Source organism: Paramormyrops kingsleyae, chromosome 15 (assembly GCF_048594095.1).
Source record: "Paramormyrops kingsleyae isolate MSU_618 chromosome 15, PKINGS_0.4, whole genome shotgun sequence".
Taxonomy (NCBI): domain Eukaryota; kingdom Metazoa; phylum Chordata; class Actinopteri; order Osteoglossiformes; family Mormyridae; genus Paramormyrops; species Paramormyrops kingsleyae.
The window spans coordinates 2,309,859-2,333,919 of NC_132811.1; the positions used below are offsets into that span (position 1 = coordinate 2,309,859).

Sequence of the window (24,061 nt, forward strand, 5' to 3'; positions counted from 1 at the left end):
CTAGTGAATGTGCGGATGGACAACCAAACGAATGTGCAAATGAACAAATTAGCGAAGGAACGAATATGCGAATGGGAAATTGAATGAATGTGTGGGCAGTTGAAAGGATGTGCGAATGGGCCATCGAACAAAAATACAAACAGGCAAGTGAAACAACATGTTTGCTAGTAAACGATTGTGCAGACTACGAGTGAACAAATGTGAGATTGGGCAAACGAACGAACACGGGAATGGGCAAGTGAATGGATGTGTGGATGGACAGCCGAACAATTGGTGGAACGTTCAAGTAAACGATTGAACAAATGGGTGAACAAACAAATGAACGTAGCCACTAACCTATTCTCTCCTTCTGGCAGTTTGTCCGGCAGCCTGCAAACATCGCGCCTGCACCATGGACAACCGGTGCTGCCACGAGCAGTGCCTGGGCGGCTGCCTGGAACCGAACAGTCCCAGCCGCTGCGTGGCCTGCCGCAACTTCCTGCACGAGGGCGTGTGCGTGGAGCGCTGCCCGCTGGGCTACTACACTTTCAAGGGCTGGCGCTGCGTCTCCCTGGAGTTCTGCCAGAACCTCCACTTCCAGTGTAAGCAGAGCAAGGCGGGCGACTGCCACGAGTACGTCATTCACGACGGGGCCTGCATCCCCGAGTGCCCGTCCGGCTACACCACCATGAACTCCACCACGTGAGTCCCGCAGGCCGTCTGGGCATCCTTCGCTGGTGCCATGGGACCCTAAGCCCACATGTGCAGTTGGGGAGTTGTCATTATTGCTTACTCCACTGACACGATATGATGCTTTATTTGCCAGTTTGAATACATCTACATTGCAATGCCTCTTATCATACATCACATCTTGTTGCTTTCCTTTCAGACACACACACACAATGTTAATATTAATATCTTTGTGGGGACTCTCCATTCATTTCTATGGGCAAAACCCTAATCCCAGCTATGACGACCTTAACCCCTACCCAGCCCTAACCTTAACCATAAGTGACCCAACAAAATACAAGATTTTTGGCATTTTTAGTTTTGATTGCAGTCACAATCTGTTGTAAAATTGAGGTTAAGGGAGAAGGGTTTTTATGACATTGTGGGGAAATGTACTATTTACAAACACGCACATACACGCACACGCAGACACAGACACACACACGCACACACACCGCTCACACACACACACAGGGTCTTCTTGTTTATCTGGTGACCCTGAAGCATTTTGGGGATACAGAGCCCCCCCCACAGAGCCCTAACCTGAACCCCCCCCCCCCCCCCCAAGTACAAGTAGGAATGTGCAGCTCCGTATCTGGAGTGAGATGGATGTGCTGAATGAGGCCTGTCTATCACCACACCCCCCAGCCAACTTACTTCTATGTGATGAATGCGACACCCGATAATACGTACAATATGACAGCAAGTTTTTTTTTTTTTTTTTGTAGATTTGAAAGAACTTCATATCCGGAGTTTGTAGAACAGACCAGTGGTTGAAATAATTTTAAAGAATTAACATTACACATTATTTCGGCCTGACTGTCAGTGATACGTCTGCCGTAAGTCAGCAGCTGAGTTTATAAGCTGCTGGGCTTCATGACAGACAGCAGACGGAGAAGTTCCTTATGTATAGTGGTGTACGTTGCTCGAGAAATGACTAAAACATGGGATTGGACCAAAAAATAAATGGGGGGGTGTATCTGTGTGGGGTTGGCGGGAGTAGAGTTGTCAGTCCCTTTAGAGGCCACACACAGCACTGTTACACTTGGATGGTTAGACAGGAGATATTCGGTGTCTTTTGGAAACTGCTGGAGGCCAGCAGGGGTCGCTGTTGCTCCTGTGGCCCATTCCCGCTCGTGGTGAATTAGAAATGTGGTGAGGTGCCCTGCCAGACGCCTTTTCCAGCAGGTCCGCCGAACATCTCAGCTGTCTTTGGGAACATCTGTAAACTGGCCGAACCCCTCCAAACTTCCACATGCCACCACTGACCGTCCAGCTCCTCCCGCAGGTGGCCGGCCTCCAGACATCAGCGCTAGCCTGACGTAATTCCCGCTTAGCCTCATCTGACCGCTTTTGTTCCCCTCCAAGTTTTATAAAAAAAGAAGTTGAAATAAAAAGAAAAAACTCATGTGCCAGAGCAGAAGTGCGAGACAGCGCCGGTCGTCTGACACGGCCTCGGCTGTTAAGCTGCTGCTTCTGACTGATTGTGGAGGCTGTGCTTGGTAATATAATGAAGAAACCGGAGTCTAATTGAGAAAATGAGGCCAGGAATGGCACTTTGCGTGTGGAGAGTGACGCCGGCAGCAGAGAGGAAGGACTCTCACAGCTTTCCGACGCGGTTATTGCTGATGTGCTCGTAAAAGCAGAATGAACCCAGCACACAGGAGGTCGCTGTGGTTTACCACAGCCACCAGGGACTATGCTGCCCTTTGTCTGGCCCCGGCTGCCTTCATCCGTCCCCAACGGCGGGATGGAAAAAGAAATTTGCAATGCCTTTGTATTCCCCGTGTGGAGGCCGGCGCTGTCAGGGAGCGATTAGACCGTTACCGGCTTCCAGGAATCTTTCATTTGCGCTTGGGTGTAATTCGTCCCTTGATGTGATTTTGCACGTTGCACGTGAGCGCACATGTGCGGCTGCGTGTTTGCATGCGTCCTGAAGCCACGTGAAGCCAGCGGTCCGGGAAAGGCAGTCACCCCCTCCCCTCCGAGCCTCATTCGCGGGCCGCATGACCGGCTAATGGGTGAAGAAAACCTCACGTAGCGTTTGAGGAATGAGAAGGAGCAGGAAGTGACTGGATGCAGATGAAGGGCTGGAAAAATCTCCAGGCACATGGCGTGTGGAAAAAGCCAGCAAATGTAGTCACATGTCTTTCCTGAAGCCCGTCAGACGTGAGAATCCCGACTGATTCTGATAGTTTGCCGGTCGGCACTGGTCAGTAACTCAAAAGATACAGCGACTCTGCTTATTTAAAGCTGATTTATTTCGGTGCCATTTCTCCAGAACAGGAAAATTGACTAGAAATAGTGAGGCAGCTAATATGGCTGCGGGAGGCAGAGAGCGGATTTCATACCTGTTCTGATTTTGGCCGGTGCTGTATCAACAGGTTAGTCTTGTAATGGTCATGAAATCACCCTTTTCCTGGAGTAGCAGATATTTCCAAATATTTTCTTTTGTAACATTGGGCACAAAGTTTAAAAAACAGTCAAAATTCCTTTAAAAAAAAAAAAAAAGAAGTTAAGATTTTCATGTTTTTTCATTCTCTGCTTCTGCTGTACTGTGGAGAATTCCGTAAATTTAATCAAAGACACAAATTAGGCTGTTGAATTAAGAGGATTAGGGAACTAAGAGTTTGGCTTAGGCAGTCATTTTGGACAGGCTAGACTCCTGATGTCCGCCAAAGCCTCTTTCGGCAGGTAGGTCGCTGTTTGTTGTCATTGACAGTCTTACTCTTTTCAAGAATTCCAGTCTCCTCCAGTAAAATTCCATCCCTGTGGAAGAACACAATTGGCCCTGCTTGTTAGAGCAGCTGAAGTATTCATGGAATTTTGTTGAACTCCACAAAACCTTCAATAATTTTTTTTCTTCCTCCCTTTCGTCAACCCAAAAAAATCAATGTTGTAGTCCTTCTGGAGTGACTACCAGAAATGCACCTTTTGGTGCATAAGAGTGCAGTGTTTGGTGCAAGTCAAACTGGGCGAAAAGAACATGAAGATCACTGCCTAAAGCTTAAGCTTTTGTTAGTCAGCGATGAGTAGCATTTTTGTTTGTCTTCTAGTATGTCTCGGGAATGCAAATCCTTTGCAATGTCCTCCACAATTACACACCACACCCAACACCAGTCTCTTCCTTTCATCTTTTGTTTTTTAAGTCTCTGCGAAGTATCAAGAAATACTGCATGTACGCTACGCATCTTGCCGGACCTGGGCCCCTTGTGGGACTCCGCGGCAAATATTTGGTTCCAGCTGCTGTTTGTTTAAGCCGTGGTGCGGAATTCTGTCCTGACCTGGATTCTGGCTGCAGGTTGAACTGCACGCCCTGTGAGGGCCTCTGCCCGAAAGTGTGCATGGGCTCGAAGGTCGTGGACTCCGTCACCGCGGCCCAGGCGCTGCGCGGCTGCACCATCCTCAACGGCAGCATGGTCATCAACATCCGCGGTGGGAGTAAGTGCGCCTTCCCTTATCCCCACTCGTCTCACCAGAGCTTTTCCCCAGTGAAGGCATCCTATAGTCGTGGTTGAGTATTAGTGCCGGGAAGCCAAAGAAGGCCCTGTGAGGCGTCCCATTGCTGTTGTGTGGTGCCTGACATCAAGCCCTCAGCCGACTCCTGTCCACACCTGTAATTCCTGGTCTTTCTCCAGACAACATCGCCGCGGAGCTGGAGACCAGCCTTGGTCAACTGGAGGAGATCACCGGCCACCTCATCATCCGCCGCTCCTACGCCCTTGTGTCCCTGTCCTTCCTTCGCAAGCTCCGCCTCATCCGTGGGGAGACACAGGAAGTTGGGTACGCAAGCCATTAACTAGTTGCTTTTGTTCCTTGACAGCAGTCAGACATGCCCAGTATTAAGAATGTGTGTCCAAAACCAATCATGGCTTCTTTCTGAAAGGGTCTGGGTCATAGTTACTTCTTAATGAGAGTTTGTGCTTCATGGAGTAAGATGATACTTTTTATTATATTGTTAGGCTAACCTCTTCATTTATGGCTTGGTTAATCCTAAAGGAACTACTCATTCTACGCCTTGGATAACCAGAACTTGCGAGAGTTGTGGGACTGGTCCAAACACAACCTAACAATCCTGCAAGGTCGGTTGTTCTTCCACTACAACTCTAAGTTATGCCTGTCGGAGATCCGGAAAATGGAGGAGGTGACGGGAACCAAGCAGCGGGAAGTCAAGAATGACATCGCCCATAAGACGAATGGAGACCAGGCCTCATGTAAGGCTTACGCTATATGCTATCATGCATTCTTTGCCGATATGTATTAAAATGAAGTACACAAGGTGAAGCTACCATTTTTACCCAGTGTGGTGATCCTCTTGTCTTCTTCCCCACTCCTCAGGTGAAAACCAAGTGCTAAAATTCACCCTGATCCGCACTTCGTATGATAAGATCATCATCAAATGGCATCCCTTCTGGCCTCCTGATTTCCGAGACCTGCTGGGATTTGTAGTCCTTTATAAGGAAGCGTAAGTGGCAGAGCGAATAGATGGGGCCTCCTTCAGATGTGCTAGATGGTTCTGACCCTTGAAACTTGACCTTGTTGACTCATCACCCCAGTGAGAAGCACTTGAGCTGTGTCCATATGCTGGTACTTCTTCTTACCTCACTGTCCGTCACTGTTGTCGTTTAGGCCGTACAGGAACGTCACGGAGTTTGACGGTCAGGATGCGTGTGGCTCTAACAGCTGGGTGATCGCCGACGTGGACCCACCTCCTCGTTCCGCTGACAGCAAGGAGCAACAGGAGCCTGGCTTCCTCATCCACCCGCTCAAGCCTTGGACACAGTATGCCATCTTTGTCAAAACCCTGCTCTCCGCCTCTGATGACCGTCAGGTCCACGGAGCCAAGAGCGAGATCATTTACGTCCGCACCAATGCCACTAGTAAGCCTTACTAGAAACTGAGCGGTACCGTTTTGTGCCTGGCGGTAACAGCCCTGTGTAATTGATGTGTGTGAGTTTTAGGAGTGATGTTATGGACCTATTAAAGTTGGGGTTTTGGATCTTAGTGCTGGAAAACCCGCTTATAGTGCCGGTCTTCGGAAATAGCTCAGAGGACTGCTGCCAGGACGGCCCTGCCCGTCAGTCAGATTTGCTATAATTTTATCAAGTATAATAACACTTGGTGAACTGTGTAAATCATTTCCTGGAAATGTTTTTATACTGAAATCTGCTTGTTGTCTCTTTATCCTGCCCAAGGTGTATGAAGACCTTTATTTATGTTGACATTCTGAAGCACTAGAAACTGAAGATTTAAATGACTGCAGTTGTGCATCGTGCTTTGTGTGCTTGCCAGTCTATGTCCGAAAACAATCACATTTCCTGGAATATTTAATTGAAAACAACTTTGACTGGCAGGTGTCTAAACTGGTTCTGTAAAACAATTCAATAGCTGTTTTTAATGATCTCATTCACAGCCCTTGGGCCTTTAGCATTAATAACAGCCCTGTCTTGCGGGCAGCTGGCCGGTATACGCAAACAGCTGGCCATACTCCCATAATGCACTGCAGCACCAGTTCCCGCTGGTGTGGCTGTCCCAGTGATGTTAATTACAGGCATGAGGTGCCGCGAGATGTCGGCGTGCTTCTGTCTTATTATGATGTGTTTTAACAGCAGGAGGTGGTTCTCCTTAAGTTGTGGTGCTCAGCCTCTTCAGTGAGCTAAATATTCATTGGCCGTGTCTCCTCTCAGAGCCCTCGGTGCCCCTGGACCCTATCTCCTCCTCCAACTCGTCTTCTCAGATTAGCCTGAAGTGGAAACCCCCCTCTGACCCCAATGGAAATATTACCCACTACCTGGTCTTCTGCCAGAAGCAGAGGGAGGATGGTGACCTTTACAAGATTGACTACTGTCAGAAAGGTGAGTGCGTTACGCTCCAGCTCCCAGATCTCCAGGCGGTGATGTCATCCGGCCCGGCCTGTGCTTTCCCGCGTCACCGCTAAGTGCCTGCCTGGACCGGAGCCCCCGGGCTGGTTTGGACTGGCGTGACCCGCTTTTTTTCCTGTGTGAACTCAGGGATGAAACTGCCATCGCGGGCTCCTACCCACCTGGACACCGACGAGGAACAGAAGTGGAACCAGACGGACGAGCCCGGCCAGGGGGGGCGCTGTTGCGCTTGCCCCAAGACGGACACACAGCTGAAGAAGGAGGCCGAGGAGTCAGAGTACCGCAAGACCTTCGAGAACTACCTGCACAACGAGGTCTTCGAGATCAGGTGCCACCCCCCACCCAGCATCCCCTGCCCGCTTCTTCGTGCAGCCGCGACAGTCTTGTTAACCTCTCTAACTTTTCATCGAATCCATGTTTGTCTGTGAACAGCACAGTTGAAATGTAGACCGTTCAGTGTTACTAGCTAATGCTGAAAGTAAAGCTTTAAGTTTCCATGGTGTCAGAGATCAGTTCACAAGGGAAAAAAAGGTCTGGTGAAGATGCTGCCTTGTGCTGAAAACCAGTTTTCCTTTTTTTTAAGAACATTTCCGTGATGAGAAAGGTGAGCTGGCTGTGGGCCACATGAAGTCAAACCTTTTATGAACTTATTTAATAATCATTGTTTTTATTTGTGTGTCAGTCCTGCTGGTTTCTGCACCTGACCTGTCAGTGAGGTTTTCGCTTGTGCTGCTAGAGCTTAAAAAGCTCCCTGAGAGTTTAGGGGGGGAGTGCTGAGATTTTGGGCAGTGACAGATGTATCCTCATGACTGTCCCCAGTAATTCCCGGCCCCCCGGGGCCCTCGCACATCACCTCATCAGCCCTTTTGACACGCTGCGCAGTGCTGGGTGTCTTACTGCAGGGGGACGTCTGGAAGCGGCCCACATCTTTGCTGGCCCACCCCAATGAAAGATCCAGAAGGTTAACAGTCTGTTAAGAGCTAGTGAAGCGTGTCAATGCATAACTAAGTAGCATTAAACTGATGCAACCAGAAAAAAGATGGACGACACTTTAATGTTGATCGGGTCTGGCTGAACTCTGTATTAGCTTAAGATGGATTCGCATTCTGCAATGGACCTTATTGGGCCTCTTCTGAATTCTGAAAATTACTGGTCAAGCCTGGGCAATTCTAGAATATTTTTAAGGTGCTATAAGAGGTGCTATAATTCATACAAAGAGACCAGCCTTATCATTAGTCAATTATGTGTTTTGAATTGTTGAGTGAAGGGGAGGGGGCACTCCAGGAACCAATCAGCTTTCAGCTGAAGCGGAGGAGGCACTTCGGGGACCAATCAGCTTTTAGCTGGGGCCAATCCCCCTGTGCCCCCCCCCCCCCCTCTTGTATATCCCCTGAGTTCAAGTAAGGAGGAGACCTTACTGTTTCTAAGGAGTCAGTTTTGTCAACTATGGGATGTTCTACAGGATGACCGGAGCGTATCTATGGCCGACGGCTAGGGTGGACTTTCGCGATCGTTCAGTTGTAGATGTGACATGCCGTAAGGTCTCTCGACCCAGACCGCCGCCTTCCACACCATTAGGTAGCAGACGCGAGTCTGTAGTATGGTGCTTCCTTCTGATCAGCGGCTGAATTGGCGTGGAGGTCTCGCCCGCCGGCGGTACACTCTTTGTTGCTGGGTGTCCCAAACGCTCTCTTGGCATGGCGAGCGACAGAGCCGCCAAGGGCTTGGCAGTCATTCGCCGAGCACAAGAGAGAGTCACCTCACCGAGCCTTTGGTCCGTGTGTGTCCCCCCCCGGATTATAAAGACCGTTTCGGGCACCCTGCCGGACAGCCTTTTTGCGGCCGGGTCCTTTCACGGCGTGTGTTCTGGAACGCCGCCGTTGCCGGGGCTGATGGGCCTCTGTCTGGAGGCCTGAGAGCTGCAGCTTCCCCAGCAGGGGGCGATGGACGTGCCCGTTGTTGTGTCTGCCTGTGCCAGGCGGGCATGCAGATGTTAGCGCCGCAGTTGGTTCTCCTGCGGTCCTGGTACTTTGTTTTTTTTTTTTATTATTATTTATTTATTCTGGTCTGGAGCAGAACAGGGACCAGAAGACGTCGCCGCTGATGCAGCTTCTCGTGTCGGAAGGACACGTCTAGCACGCGTTCGAAGGCTTCCATGCCCTTCGCTTAATATCTTTTGCAGAAGTTGTTGGCGCCTTGTGGAGTCCATGCCGAAATGATATCTTTTGTAGACACTTCGAAGACACTAAACAGTTCATGACCTCGACCCGCTGGTGTGCGTATATCTCCACACCCGTGGCGTCTTTGCTGAAGTTACTATCCCTGTGATATTCGAAACAGAGGAATCTTAGGGCCATATTCGTCTTGAACAACAGCACTCCTTTTACTTTTGCCTGCCCTATTACAAAATCTGCTAAAGCTCTTTCTCTGCCTTTGGGTCATTGAGGCTTGTTGTGAAAACACAGGTGTGTCTTTTGTTTGTGCTCTTGCTGTATTAGCTTGCCGTTCCGCTCATCTGAATGGCTCATGATCGCCATCTACTGTTGGTCACAGAAAATGCAAGTTGAGGGTTTTGAACATCTGTGGTCTGATATTTACTCCACGACGAGAGCCAGACACTGGATACTGGATAACTACCGATTTGTACAATCAATGTTGATTTTTTTTGTTTGTCTTTATGAAGCCTGACTGGCCTTTCATTTTTTTCTCTCTTGGTAATAATATCAGCTCTCATTTCCCTCTCAGACCCTCTCGGCGGCGGAGGTCTGCAGTGGGCGTGGCCAACGCGACCTTCCCACGCTTCGCCACGCCGCTGCCCATCCTCCCCAATGCTTCCTCCACCAATAACCCGGAAGAGGACGGAAGCAAGACGGTCTTCAAAGTGTCCTCCAAGGAGTCTGCCGTCATCCCCAACCTGCAGCACTTCACCAGCTACCAGATCGAGATCCACGCGTGCAACCACCCCACGGACCCGGGGCGATGCAGCATGGCCGCCTTCGTCAGCGCGCGCACCATGCCGGAGGGTACGGCTCTCTGCCGGGCCGCCGCCTCGCAGGCTCCTCCCACCTACCCCCCCCCCCCGGGCCACTTCATAGGGCTGGGGTGTCAAACTCCAGTCCTGGGGGGCTGGAGCCCTGTGTAGCTTAGTTCTTTCCTATTCTACCACAAATGATTCAGCTCAAGAGCTGTGTGGTAATTAGCACAAGGAGTTGAATCAGGTGTGTTAAACGAGGGGAAACCAAAAACTGTGCTGGGCTCCGGCCCCCCAGGACTGGAGTTTGACACCCCTGTCATGGGGGTTTTGGTGGAGGCTGCCTGATAGTTTAGACACAATGGGAAGATGTTTTAATGGGGTGGTTGACATGGGCTGGGGATGGTGTCTAAGGTTGCTATCTCACTTCCATGACACCTATTACACATAACGGCGGCTTTCCGAAGGCTTGTTTGTCTCTCGTTGATAGGGGCATCGATAGGGACATTTGTAGGGACATTCCATGTACCGGGATCAAATTCGCATTTTCCAGTACAGGTGACCGAAGGTCTGGGATGCGCCCAGGAAATCCTGGCCGTGTCTCTCCTGCATTTTGCTGGCATTCGGAGGCCCTGGCCCTGATCTTTGTGTGTCCCCCCCCCCACAGAAAAAGCCGATGACATCGTGGGCCTCGTCACCCATGACATGGACCAGTACTCGAATGTGGTCTATGTCAAATGGCAGGAGCCGAAAGCGCCCAATGGCCTCATCATCCTGTATGATGTCATCTACAAGAGACTGGGGGACTCTGAGGTAGCCGGCCCACCCTGATGTTCACTTCCTCTCCCTCTGCAGACCTGAATGTGACTTGCTGCTTTTTCCTTTCGCCTGTTTGTTTATTACACCTGGAATCTGTGCAGTATCGCCTGTACGGAAGCCAGCGGGGCCTCCAGTTCGTCGTGGCAGCATTGCAGGCCGCCTCTGTTTTTTCTCCGCGTTTGTTTTCGTTTTGTTCGTGGGCTGGCTGGCTGGCCGCTTGCTTCTGCCCTGTTCTGCTGAGGCGCTCGTAGTATTTCTGTTGCCATGGTGACTCCACTAAATCAGCTGGAATCTGGCAGATCCCAGAATAGATCTGGTTTTCTACCCAGACCGGCTGCTTAGAGCTCCGGAGTGGAAACTTGCAGCAGTTGTTGATGTTCAGATCTGCATGTTTAGACACACATGTGCAGCAGATTGATTTATAGCCACTGTCACACCCTGGGGTCAAAACCATTTAAAGTTTTTGTGTCATTTTAGTACATGAAAATTTTTGAGTCAAGTTCCTCATGTATGTAGCCATTACACTTTGGAAAATTTACCCATAAAAAATAATACACTTCAGGTCTGTTTGTACTTGTGGCTGAGTTTGAACAGAATTGCATCCAAAAGTGACCACATCAACTTCATGATTCGATTTGTTTAGATTAATTGAAAATAATTCTGACAACCTAAATTCAAGCATTCACTGGAAATTTTCACAAAGATTATCTTAATTCCACGCTGTTAATGGAATACAAGGAAAGTAGAATCTCAGAATGTTCATTTTTATGGTTTTTATTGAAACAGGAGTGTAAGTTTGTCAAACTGCACAGAAAAAATCTAACATTACAGGAAGCCCTACCTGATTCGGGGGGGGGGGGGGGACTTGGCGAGTTTGCGCAGATTAACGGAATGACATTACATCATCTTTTTATTCCATGGAAAACAAGAAATTAATTTGCAGGCCAGATTTAATACTGAATTATAAACATGTTGCAGGCTGGTGCTTTTAGTGATGAATGAGCCGATAAAATCACTCATTCTGTACAGAAAAAGGTTGATCATCCATTACGGACAAAGTAGTTCTGTCTTTACCGTTGCTAACTTTGAATATTGATGGAGTTTAAATATTAACTGCCAGGATAATAATAATTATTAAGGAAAAAATAAATAAATTAAAAAGGGGGAGAAAATATAGAGAGACACACACACAGCTCAGGAATAATGAGAGAAGATCTTGATTCTGAGTTATCCAGGACAGGGGTCTCTGAGGGTCTCTAAAGCAGTGTTTCGGGGGCCCCAGCCGGTCCACATGTTTGGGGGGGTCCTCGAGAGCCGCGTTGAGGAACACTGATCTGAAGGTCATGCCCTCCTTGTTAGGGTGCGCTGGTGCTGGGAACCTTCAGGATAACTTTTCCATTTATTCCCAGGAGCTGCATCAGTGCGTGTCCCGCAAAAGCTACGTGGCCATAGGGGGCTGTAAGCTGAGAGTGATTCACCCCGGGAACTACACCGTGAGGGTCCGGGCCACGTCGCTGGCTGGCAACGGCTCCTGGACTGAGCCGGCCTACTTCTACGTACCGGACCGTGAGTCTCCAACAGCCTCTGCTTGGGATTTGTCGTACGATGTCACTGCGATGCAATGTTGCCCATTGGTTAATTTAAAAGTCATCCACGGTGCTTCGTGCCATAGGGGGGGCGGACCCAAACAACGTAATGAAGATTGTGATTGGGCCAGTCATCTGCGTTATCATGCTGCTGCTGGTGGGACTCGGGGTGTTTGTGGTTTTCAAGAAGAAGTAAGTATCCGGGCTGCATCTCGCCTTGGAGGTAACTTCATCTTTCTGCCATCATCCTGACGTGTTCTGCCTCCTCGCAGGCAAACTGCTGGACCCACCGGACCTCTCTATGCATCCTCAAACCCGGAGTATGTCAGTGCCAATGACGGTAAGGAGCCCATTCTGCCGCGGCGGTCTTGGGCGTCTGTTTACGAAGCGGTGGGCGTGCTGTGGCGCTGACGGGGCAGGTGTCTCCCCTGCTCAGTGTACGTGCCTGACGAGTGGGAGGTGGCCCGAGAGAAGATCACCGTGCTCAGAGAGCTGGGCCAGGGCAGCTTTGGCATGGTGTATGAGGGCATCGCCAAGGACATCGTGAAGGGCGAGTCCGAGACGCGGGTAGCCGTGAAGACCGTCAACGAGTCGGCCAGCTTGCGGGAGAGGATCGAGTTCCTGAATGAGGCCTCTGTGATGAAGGCCTTCAGCTGCCACCATGTGGTGAGTGGACCGGCCGTGGCTTGACGAGGGCCACCGTTGGGCTGGGGGGGGGGCGGGGGGCTCTCAAAGGCTGGGCTGCCATTTGGGCACGGAGGGAGATCGTGGGTCTTTCAAGTCTTACATTTGTCAGATTTTGTCCAGATCTGTTTTGATCAAAGGCATAAACAGTGTATGCTTGCTTATGAGTGACCATTCATTATTGGTCATTGGCGTCTTGTCAGTTTGAGAGAAGGAGCGTGTCTCACTCGTGTTTGCCGAATCCCGCCGAACCCTGACTCTCTTCTCCCGGCCCCCTGCCTCCCCAGGTGCGTCTCCTGGGCGTGGTGTCGAAGGGCCAGCCCACGCTCGTGGTGATGGAGCTGATGACCCACGGGGACCTGAAGAGCTACCTGCGTTCGCTGCGGCCGGATGCGGAGGTGCGAGCGTTTGTGTCCTTGGGGTGTCTTCCGGTCGAGGCTCTCCTTTTCCTGGGTGTGGGAGTCGCCTGAGAGTGTCCCTGCTGTGCTGGGCGCGCCTTTCCACTGAGCCGCATCTCTCTTGTGGCCCGTGCAGAATAACCCCGGCCGCCCCCCTCCCAGTCTGAGCGAGATGATCCAGATGGCCGCGGAGATCGCCGATGGCATGGCCTACCTTAACGCCAAGAAGTTCGTCCATAGAGACCTGGCTGCCAGGAACTGCATGGTTGCTGAAGATTTCACTGTCAAAATCGGAGGTATGATGTTTTCTGGGGTAAAGGGCTTTTGTCTAATTTCTGTGTTGTTGGCACATGGCAGTGGTCCGTTAGTGTGAACTAAGCCCACAGCTTATTGGTTGGAAGCAGATGTGAATTCGGGGCTGTGTTTGATTTATCTTCGTAATTTTCTGATAAATGGAGACTTTGTGAGGGGGGTGTGCGGATGCTTACCAGCTTGTTTACACCGAGTCAAGTCGGCTTCCAGTTTGACCGGTTCATCATTTTATGCTGTGCTGCTTTTCTTTGGTCCTTTAAATAAATTGCGGAATTTGAGTCAGATAAATGTCAGGAGCTAAATTTAGTGCCGGTGTTGCAGAGACAGCCTGAGTCAGTCGGAGGAGATTCATGGATCGGTCCTTCACAGCATCATCCTTTTGGCTTGGTTTTGTCTGGCCGCTGCTGACACGATTAATCCTCACAGACTTCGGCATGACGAGGGACATCTATGAGACAGATTACTACCGGAAAGGAGGGAAGGGTCTTCTTCCAGTCAGGTGGATGGCCCCCGAGTCCCTGAAGGACGGCGTCTTCACCGCGCACTCCGACTGTTGGTCAGTGCCGCCCACGGCGATCCGCGTTCACCTCGCCACCATCATCTCAACGTTTGGCTTCCACGGAATCTGGGGCGTCCAGGCGACCGGGGTAGCCTGTACTCGGGCTCATCTGTTCTTCTCATTGCAGGTCGTTTGGCGTGGTCCTGTGGGAGATCAGCACCTTGGCGGAACAGCCCTACCAGGGCCTGTCCAATGAGCAGGTCCTCAAGTTCGTCATGGACGGGGGCTTCCTGGAGAGGCCAGAGAACTGCGCCGATGAGATGTAAGTCCTTCTTTCGGTTTGATTAATTCATCAAAAAGCAGCCTGCAAGTCTGGTCGGTATATTGTGAAGGTGACATACAGAACCTTCACAGTTGAACTTTAGCTGAGTCGTCCCCAAGTGCGGGATGTTAGCAGTGAGGGCTGGAACCTGCAGCTTGTCATCCTCTCCCTCTCTCAGGCACGAACTCATGCAGATGTGCTGGCGGTATAACCCCAAGATGCGACCCTCCTTCCACGACATCATCGAGAGGATCAAACAGCACCTGCATCCCAGCTTCCAGGAGCTCTCCTTCTTCCACAGCGAGGAGAACAGGCCTCCTGAAAGCGAGGAGTTCGAAATGGATTTCGAGAACATGGAGAGCATCCCGTTAGACCCTTCATCCTACTGCCAACAGGAGGAGAGCCTGGGGAGAGACAATGGGCCCTCCGTGGGTCGGCAGGGGAACTACGAGGAGCACGTGCCCTACACTCACATGAACGGGGGCAAGAAAAACGGCCGCATCCTGTCCTTATCCAGATCCAGCCCTTCCTAACGTTTCCTTACTTTCGTTTTATAATTTTCATTTTTTTGCAACGGCCCTAGAAAAACAGATCTCAGGATTTTTTTTTTCTCTTCAAAGCTGCCACAGTATAATGACACAGAATGCAAACGCTTATATATTTAAAAGAAAACTGTAGTCATCCAAATCATTTACTTCTCTCTTATTTTTATTGTTGCCAAGTTTCCAAAAAAATTTGAACTGTGATCACAAACCATAGACAACCAGAAGGCTGCTTTTCCTTAATTTTACACCTTCCTGTCTCCCCTATGTTTTCTGTTTTGTGTGTTTAATGGTGTTTAAAAGTGGCCTTTTTATCTGTGGCATTCAAACTGAGAAACATGTCATTATTGGTAACTAAGAACAGGATGGGATGTTGGATGGCATTTCCTCTTTCACCTTTTTAGAACAAAAGTCTTGTAGAAGAAACTTTTTTTTTTCTTTTTTGCATTGCAAATTCCACACTTCACCTCGAGTCAGTAGGTTACTTTGGTTATTAATTCTAATTTATTTGCCTTTTCTTTTCTCTGCCTTTCAGTTTAAGTTCTGTGTGAGCACAGAATAACTGAAGAATATTTAAACAGTTAATATGTTGGGTTCCTCAGATTGACCAATAACTGCTGCTTTTAGTGTGTGTGTGTGTGTGTGTGTGTGTGTGTGTGTGTGTGTGTGTGTGTGTGTGTGTGTGTGCACGTGCGTGTATATATGTATATGTGTGTATATGTATGTATGTATGTGTGTGTGTGTATGTATGTGTATATATATATATATATATATATATATATATATATGTATATGTATATATATATATATAAACATACATTGTACATAGTTCATATTTGTGACATTTTTGTCAGAGGCTATGCTGACCGTACAGATTTATATATATATATATATATATATATATATATATATAAATTTTTTTTTTTTACATTTCTATCTTTCCCAAATATGACACTAATTTCCCTTAAAAAATTGTAATTTTTTTTTCTCAGACCACAACACTAATATTTTTTTCCTCTCCGGTGCATTAGAAACATGTTCTCTGTACTCTGTCGACTTTCAATGTCGGCATGTGACGTTAAGACCAAATGCGGTCCCTCTGTGGATCAACGGGTAATGGTGTTGGCGGGATGCGAGGTCGGTCTGTCTCGTCTTCTGCACGGAAGTGGGCCTGTGGCATCTCGCCGTGGTTGTGGTCTCCTCGCCGTGGTTGTGGTCTCCTCGCCGTGGTTGTGGTCTCCTCGCAGGGACGCCGAGTCGCTCGGTGGCACGGAGGCTGATGGCTTTGTTGTATCCCAACTTGCCTTCCAGTCTCGAAGTTGATAGCTATTCTTTTTTGAGATTTCGAATTTCAGTTTGAAACTAGATTGTTGAGCGTTTGCCTTTGAGCTTAGAAATTACCACCTTGAGGAGGGGGTGTAGTTTGGTAGGGTGGGGGTTAAATGAAGTCTGTCTTGTTGGTGGCATTTTTGGCCTTGGGGGGCTTACTCACACCTCCATCTGTATGTTTTGTGGTTCCATATCACCCCCCCCCCCCCCCCCATTTATCCAACTGTATTTCATGACAAAGCAAAAACTCCCCAGTTAGAATGTGCCCCATCACTGGTGGCTCCTTGTACCCCGTGACCCACGACACTCCTCTCTGAAGGGCGTCTGACGTGCACGTCCTTCCACCAAGTAGACCTGCCGCTGTTCGCCGCTTGCTGGTTGGCTGACAGAGAAGCTCAAGGTTGGAGAGGGCTGGGCGGAATTTTCCAGGGCCGATTGTGCACCCCTGCCAGCCTGCCCCCGCAGCTGGCTGGGGAAAGGTGCGGGCGGGGTCCTGTGACTGCTGTCCACGTGAGACCCCCTGCGTGATGTACACTGCCTGAACTAGGACACACTGTACAAGCGGCCATTTATCAGAAGTCTGACATTCCGGTTACACTGCTATGGTCTCCCGCTCCACCAGTATCTACCTGATATTGCCGTTGCTGTGGGGAGACAGGAGAGAAGCTCCATGCATCAGTGGCATATTTTTCTTAGCTTTGTTTTTTTTTTTTATATCCCTTTTCTGCCCCCCCATCCCCATTTAGTTTTTCGGAGACTGACATTTGGAAACTGCCCCCTTATCTGGTGCCATTATTGTGTAGCTTTCCAGTAGCTGGTCTCTCTCAGCTCTTGTGTGGAACCTCCGCTGATCCTCCTTTGAACCTGGCAGAGTAGCCAGTGGCCTCCTGGCCCCGAATCTTCCAAAGTGTTTCATTTTTGGTCAGGTGGGAGCTGCAGGCCTTGTAGGGGATGGACTCCGCACCAGTCTTCACGCTTCTCAATCCCATGGTGCATCAGGAGAAGGGCAAGGGCGGGGTCATTTCATCTAGCCCATGCCTGTCTTCCGGAAGCCGGGGCCTATCTCCCCGGCGCTTGTCATTGGACTGAATAAGGGGCGGGGCTTTGGGACCTGAAAGAAGCATGAAGAAGCCCACTTCCTGTCAGCGGTGACGTGAGGATCGCTCGCTCATTCGTGAAGATCCTGCCCTCAGGCTTAGCTATGGCCGCGGGATCGTGCCTTTTCCACGGAAGCCGCTGTCGCCGGACACGAGGACCACGACTGGCGTTTTCTTGTGCGATTTGAGGACCACGCCCGTGTCGCAGCCTCCCGCCCAAGTGGTATGTCTCCAAGAGGAGGGCGAGGAAACACAAAAGCCCTCGGAGATGATCTTAATTAAGCAGGCGAGCCGTACCAGACAATCTCTCCCACTCTGACTGCGTCGGCTGTTCCGACTCCTGGCCTCAGAATGGCGACCGGCTGGGACAAATACAGCTGTTCCCGCCAGACCATGCCACAGCAAAGGGTCACAGCTGCACCCTGACCGACAGTCTGCATTCTCTGTTCTTGTCTGTAAATATTGTAAAGAATAATGTGACGGCTCAGTTTTTCCTTTTTTTCCACAGAATTGTCAGTGTAAGGAACTGCTTACGGCTGTATGTGCTGTCAGCAGTACAGACAGGTGAAAATAAATATATTTTAAAATGCAAAATAATCTGTTTTGTAATTCAAAGAATTATACAGATATTAGAATAACAGATATATTAATATCTTATTTATTTTAATATGGTGGTAGTTGTACGAATCCCAATTAGATTTTTAAATGCTTTTTTAATTCAAGAGGTTTAGTTAAAAAAATATATAAAATAAATAAAATAAAGAAAAAAAAAAAGATGAGATTTTGAGGAAGGGAGGGCGGCACCAGCAGGGCGTGGATGGCTTTGTGTGGGCGGAGTCTACCTCAGCGTGTTGTACCAATTCAGTGTGAGCCTGACACACCTCATCGTGGCTGTGTTGTGGTCCTGGTCCCTCTCGGGTGGCGTGTCTGTCTTGGACAGTGACACCCAGTGCCTCTCCCCTCCAGCCGCGTGCTCGTCCGGCTGCGAGCGCAGTAGCTTACTGTACCCAGTACTCTGCTCAGAGAAGCCAGCCGAACTCGCCCCCTGTTTTTCCTACCTTCTGCGGTCCCTGCTTATTATACCAGGATCCCTCTGCCCTTACCGAAGAGCTAACTTCAGTTAGAGCCGTGTTTCCCAATCCGGTCCTTGGGGACCCACAGACAGTCCATGTTTTTGCTCCATCCCAGCTCCTGGCGAGGACTGGATTGGGAAACAGAGTTAGTTTAATATGTCCAGCCTCTTGTCTACAGTAATAGCCTATCGTCTAGCAATGCGTTAATAATGAATTCTCTGTACGCTCAAAGCCGGACAATAGTGTGTCTCCGTACTTCTCACGAATGTGCCATAACGTAGCGGTTTCCTCTGAAATTCAGCCTCAGTCGTGGTTCCTAATCGTAACTCTTCATACTGTACGTATGTATCTCAGGATGTGGAAGCTTCGCTGTCTACATGACAAATACTTGATATTCACATTGGTGTTCTGAGCCCTGTATTCCTAATTTATTGTCATGCGCGTTCAAGCAAACAGTACAGATTATCTCTTTGTTTAATTAAAACTCTTCTCTATTCTGCGGCTTAGTACTGCTAAGCTGTCACAGCTTTTATTGATCAAATAGAGTTTTGAAATGTACATGTAGGGAAAAAGCATCATTAGTTTAAACTTGCTGAGAGACACGTGCTTGCCGAGGACATATTTGCAGTGATTTTATTTTTTTTGTATCCTAACTGTTCTAAGGAGTGGCAGTTTGCTGTGCTATCCAGCGAGTTGTGCAGACTTTTTGGGATGGTAACATGTTATCTTCTGTCTTTGTTTTAAAGCCAGAATAAATCCAGGCTCTGCTTTTTTTTCTAAAGTGAGTATGAAATCATATCCAGTGGGGCACCGGCTTGGCGTAAGGTGGCCCATTCTGCGGTCGCTCGCCTCTGGGCCGGCCTGCTCCCTGCATGCTGACTCCTGTCTATGACTTTAAAGTTGAGTTTTGGGGAATCGCTTTGTTTGACAGAGCCGGGCATCGCTGCTGCGTCGTCGTAGCTAGTGCTAGATGCAACCCCCCCCCCATCCCCACCCCCCTGAAAACTGTTGTTTGATTATTAGCCAAGTAAATGGAAATAGTCTGTCGTCTGTGAGCCCCTTGATAGGTCCAAAATGATGAATGAATCATTTGTCTGTCATGTTTTGCCCCCCCCCCCCCCTTTTTATTTTGTTCTCCGAAGCATCATCCGATAGCAAAGCCTTGGTACACGGACCACTTTCATGCTGCACTTCTTTTAGTATTAAGTCTGGATACTGAATATTCCCAAAGAGCTGTAATAGGACAATCCTGTGTGCCAAACGGAAAAATCAAAAAGCAGCGAAAACGAATCCAAGCGGCTGGAAGGGGCTGGAAGGGGCAATCCCCCATTAGGGGAATCTGTGTCGCCTGTTCCTCACCTGCCTTCATAAATCAGGTTTCCCAGAAAAATGCGCTCTGTCGGAAGTGTGATCCCCCTCCAGCTTCAGCCTATTGGTCAATGGGTAATGACATGTGACCGCGGAAGGGAGCCCCTGCTGAATGACCCGCAGTGCCCTTTGCAGGCTGATGTGACCTCTCAGACACTAGAGTGCACTGTTAACTTCTAATGGGAAATAGAATTGAGGTAAAAAAAAATGTATTTAAACAAAAAACAGGCCAGTTTTAGGCTCATCCGCCCACTGGACCTGGCTTGTTTTGTGCATGAGCAGTACCATCCCAGAATGATCAGTTCCCACGGAGCAACTAGATTTCTGCCCTCAGTTTAAATTTACATTACTCTTCTTAATAGACAAGTTTTATTGCATTACTGGGTAGGAGGGTATTTGAAATACATAATTTACTCAATCTGAGTATGTAACAATGTTCTTTGAAAACAGCGATTAGCCAGCGTCAATGCGCCGGCCGCGACCCTGCATTTGACTGAAGCTTGCAGTGCTGCATAGGATGAGACTGCGGAATTCTGTCCCTATAAAGTAAGAGTATTACATTTACAGATGTATTTTTTTATATATATATACCAACCAAGGGAGGGTGAATGATTTTCTTTTTTCTGTTGTTTTTCAACTGCAAATCTTGTATTACAGATCTGATCACTGTTCTTGTACATAGCTGTCACTAAAGAAACGACATGTCACCCAAATTGGAAAAGTAGACAAAACCTTTGCTGCAGCGTTTTCTGGATTGTCCATGCATTTTATTTTATTTTTTTACTTTTTCGTTTGCTGTTCCGCGGATTCACATTCCCTGTTAGGTGATGCTTCTCATTCTCTAACACCTTCGCATTACCACCGTTTTGACAATGTATGTCGACGAAGAGCTTAAGGAGACCAGAGCAAGCAAGGAGGCAGTAATGAAACCAACGAAAGGAGATGCCAGCATAATGTCCGACTTTCTCGTGTTTCGGTTTAATGGCTCTCTGTCCTTTCCACGCGGCATGAATAATTCAAACTACATTATCGTCGGGCACATTAGTAAATTTGTTGCAGGAAAAGGTTCAGAATCCTGATATTAAGGCGACAGTCAACATCGCTAAAGCTGTCCGACTGGAACCCCCAAACCATCCAGCACTTAGTCACGATCTTCTCCAGTTTACACCGCTACAGACGAGGTCTTTCAACCCTGTGTCCCCCCAATGGAGATCTGTGATTTTATCGTCTGTTTAGTCTAGTTTTATTTGTGTTTAATTGCTGCTTCTTGTCTCTGTGTGCACATAGACGGTCCCAGGATGCTGTCTGTAGTTTCGCCAGATACCTCCTAATCTCAGTATGTCAATGTATTTGACATACATATTTATACATAAAATTTACAATTTCTTATATTTTATTAATATACATATTTACATGTAAATATGTATTTTCCACACACACAGCAGACCTCCACACTGGATCAAAATGTGCCATTAACCATGTATATGACATAGTCTCTCTCTCTCTCTCACTCACACACACATACACACACACACACACACACACACACACACACACACTCAAAGTCACCTAAAAATACATGTACAGGATCAAAATGTGCCATGACGAAATGCTCGACGATTTATTTTTTCTATGTTTTCAAGTAGAGCCAAGCAGCGACATGTACAGAAAATGTTGGAATGAAATGAATATAAATCTTGCTGTGTGTAAATTATTCAACAATTAACTGTTTATATTAAAATTGTGAATAAAATTATTGCAGAGAGAGTGTCCTGTGCTGCTTGCCACCACTGAAATGCACAGATGCTGATTTACGTCAATATTACTCTGCTTAGTTCTCATTCATATTTTTTCAGTGGCTGAGCTGGAAGGCAGAGCTTTTGATTTACTGGTCGATCTACCTTCCTGCCCTCACCTACGGTCATGAGCTCTGGATAGTGACCGAAAGAATAAGACCTCAGATACAAGCGGCTGGAATGAGCTTCCTCCGCAGGGTGGCTGGGCTCAGCCTTAGAGACAGGGTGAGGAACTCGGACTTTCGGGAGGGACTCAAAGGAGAGCCGCTGCTCCTCCGCATCGAAAGGAGCCAGCAACTGTATCAATATGTCAGCGTGCAGCTTTTTTCATGTGGGGGGAAATTCCACACAGGCAGAGGCAGTTCTAAGAATTTTTACCTGGGGTGGCAAATATATGTCTGGAAGTGACCTCAACACACCACGCAGAATTTTTTATATGCACTAATAACAGGCTAAAACATAAATAGCCGAAATGCGCACATAATTGTGGATGATCAGTCTCCCGTTTTGCGTCATCTCTATAGTCAAGTAGGGTTAGGATTAACAATGAAAATGAGTAAGACCTCTTTCTCAGTTCATTTACAAAATTTAAGGCTAAGTAGTCAAATTCTCTAAGCAAACCACCAAACCATACAATTAGTGCTGTATAAATGATGGAAGAATGCATCACTACATGTGAAAGGGGCTATAAAAATTAACTGAACTGAAAAACTGCCTTGTGCAAACCCTGGTGTATGTGTGTTCCGCTAATCTGTATTGCATAATAGACCATACATGTATAACGACAATTACTTCAGATGTTTTGGATAAAGAATAAAACCGGTTCTGACCATAGTTAAGGTGGTTAATATCATGGACTTAGTTCTACAGAACAAACTGCAAGATGTTAGTGAAGCTGGTCATGGGATACCAACATAACACCAAATTAAAGGCTTGTTTTTATCAGTGGGCTGGCAGAGTGTGCAGTGCTTAGCAAGGTCACCTCACACTGCTAAGACCAGGGCTGGAGTCTCTGCCTTGACTGCATGTGTGTGGAGGTTGTACAGTATGTTCTCCACCAGCTACTCCAATCATGCTGAGGTTAATTGCAGTTACTGGTGTGTGTTGCAGTGGGTTGGTGTCTTATCCTGGTTTGTTCCATGCCTTGTGCCTGTCGGCAAGTGGTTACAGAAAATGGATGGATGCTTTAATGCGCCCTGGCATCAAAACAGGCCGTGTGTCATACAAGGGGGGCACAGTTTTACTCACCCAGAGTAATACTAGTAATATTACTATGACAATGACAGACAGCCATTGGGAAGCAAATGGCAAAACCACATGCAGCACAACCACCATGAAGTCTATTTTTATGTTGTATGTTTTAGTTTGCACAAATATATATATATATATCATAAGGCCTGTTTTATACTTAAGCAAGCTAAGAAACCAAACTTGACTTACCTGTCAGAATATACATGTACATATTACCACTTTTATTCTGATTTGCTCTCAATAGCCTACAATTGTACGCTAATCGGTCAGTAAATTAAACATTAAAGTTTATGTTAATTTTAGCAGTCAAGTACTTTGCCTGTTTACTGCTCAATATTAAACTACTTCTAATAACATGAGATGAATTAATCCCAGATCAGCTTTTTATTTACTTGTACAATGCATGCAATATTTACACGTCCATGTAGCCTATTTAATGTTGGAAATTTGTCTTCCCCTCTTAATATGTCTTTTTAAATATTCAAAGGTCTGTGATTATAAACTGCCTGGCTCACTTGTTGAAAAATACTGTAGCCGAAAGACTCGATATCGAGTATACGGCTAACTTTACTATAGTCACAGGATTCTCTGGGCCGATGTACCATTAAACCCACGCATGCTCACGGAATGACACAGTCACACAGTGCTACGTAAATTGCATGCATTTCCCTCATTGGCCACTTGGGGGAACTTATCAGGGCGTAGCAAGTCGGAAAAATTAGTGGTTGTAGATATAGTATTCTTTAATCCCTCGGGACATTAAGGATATAAGGGTAATGTACATGAAACTAATTTCTGTGCTTTTGAAGAATTTCACTAAATTTCACCCTTTTTTTGCTCATCTTATATTTTAGCACTTTAAAAACGTTTTAAAAGCATATGTTTCCAGCTTTCAGAGTCACAGACAGTTCTCTCCATCAGGTGACACAAGTGTCCTTCGTCCTCCGCATGACACCACAGCATCATCTGTGCTGTTAATCTGTGGGTTTCCTATAAAAACCTTTTCAGTTCATCATAGAATACCACAGCCGTCCAACTGGGTGTAATTCAAAAGCGATGTGGTATTATAAGTATGTAATGTGTAAATAAGAGACTTATTTCTAACTAAACTTCAACACGATTTTCCATTGAAACGTATCAAAAGATAGAAACCCTTAAGGCATTATTCTCTGTGACCCAGGAAAACACGGAAACAAAGTTTCTTGCATTGTCTTGTGCTTCCATATTTAAGAAGTATTTTCTTTTAGTTTCCGTTTTTCATTGAGGATTTCAAGTGAACCGCATAACTTGTTTGTCATTTGTGAAGATATGGGAAACTCTGACCCCCGAAGAGGAACTCACTCTACCAGCAGCCGGAAGTTGGCTTTTTGTCTAGGCACCATCGTAACTGCGGGGTTTCCGTCTCTCACACATCTGGCGTGACA

The 24,061-nt window shown here is 47.6% G+C and overlaps 1 protein-coding gene across 1 annotated transcript in view; it reads left to right on the forward strand.

Moving 5' to 3' along the window:
• LOC111860235 (insulin receptor-like) overlaps positions 1-21,353 on the forward strand; it is a 70,593-nt gene extending 49,240 nt beyond the window's left edge. Inside the window, exons 3-21 of the mRNA XM_023843720.2 lie at positions 357-681; positions 4,010-4,149; positions 4,347-4,491; positions 4,708-4,922; positions 5,047-5,173; positions 5,338-5,588; positions 6,396-6,563; positions 6,720-6,918; positions 9,336-9,613; positions 10,229-10,374; positions 11,790-11,946; positions 12,053-12,158; positions 12,239-12,306; positions 12,403-12,632; positions 12,938-13,048; positions 13,185-13,344; positions 13,787-13,916; positions 14,047-14,181; positions 14,360-21,353. Of these exons, the coding sequence (XP_023699488.2) occupies positions 357-681; positions 4,010-4,149; positions 4,347-4,491; positions 4,708-4,922; positions 5,047-5,173; positions 5,338-5,588; positions 6,396-6,563; positions 6,720-6,918; positions 9,336-9,613; positions 10,229-10,374; positions 11,790-11,946; positions 12,053-12,158; positions 12,239-12,306; positions 12,403-12,632; positions 12,938-13,048; positions 13,185-13,344; positions 13,787-13,916; positions 14,047-14,181; positions 14,360-14,714 (3,446 nt within the window). The 3' untranslated portion in view covers positions 14,715-21,353. The remainder of the gene's footprint in view (positions 1-356; positions 682-4,009; positions 4,150-4,346; positions 4,492-4,707; positions 4,923-5,046; positions 5,174-5,337; positions 5,589-6,395; positions 6,564-6,719; positions 6,919-9,335; positions 9,614-10,228; positions 10,375-11,789; positions 11,947-12,052; positions 12,159-12,238; positions 12,307-12,402; positions 12,633-12,937; positions 13,049-13,184; positions 13,345-13,786; positions 13,917-14,046; positions 14,182-14,359) is intronic.
• The last annotated feature ends 2,708 nt before the right edge of the window (positions 21,354-24,061 follow it).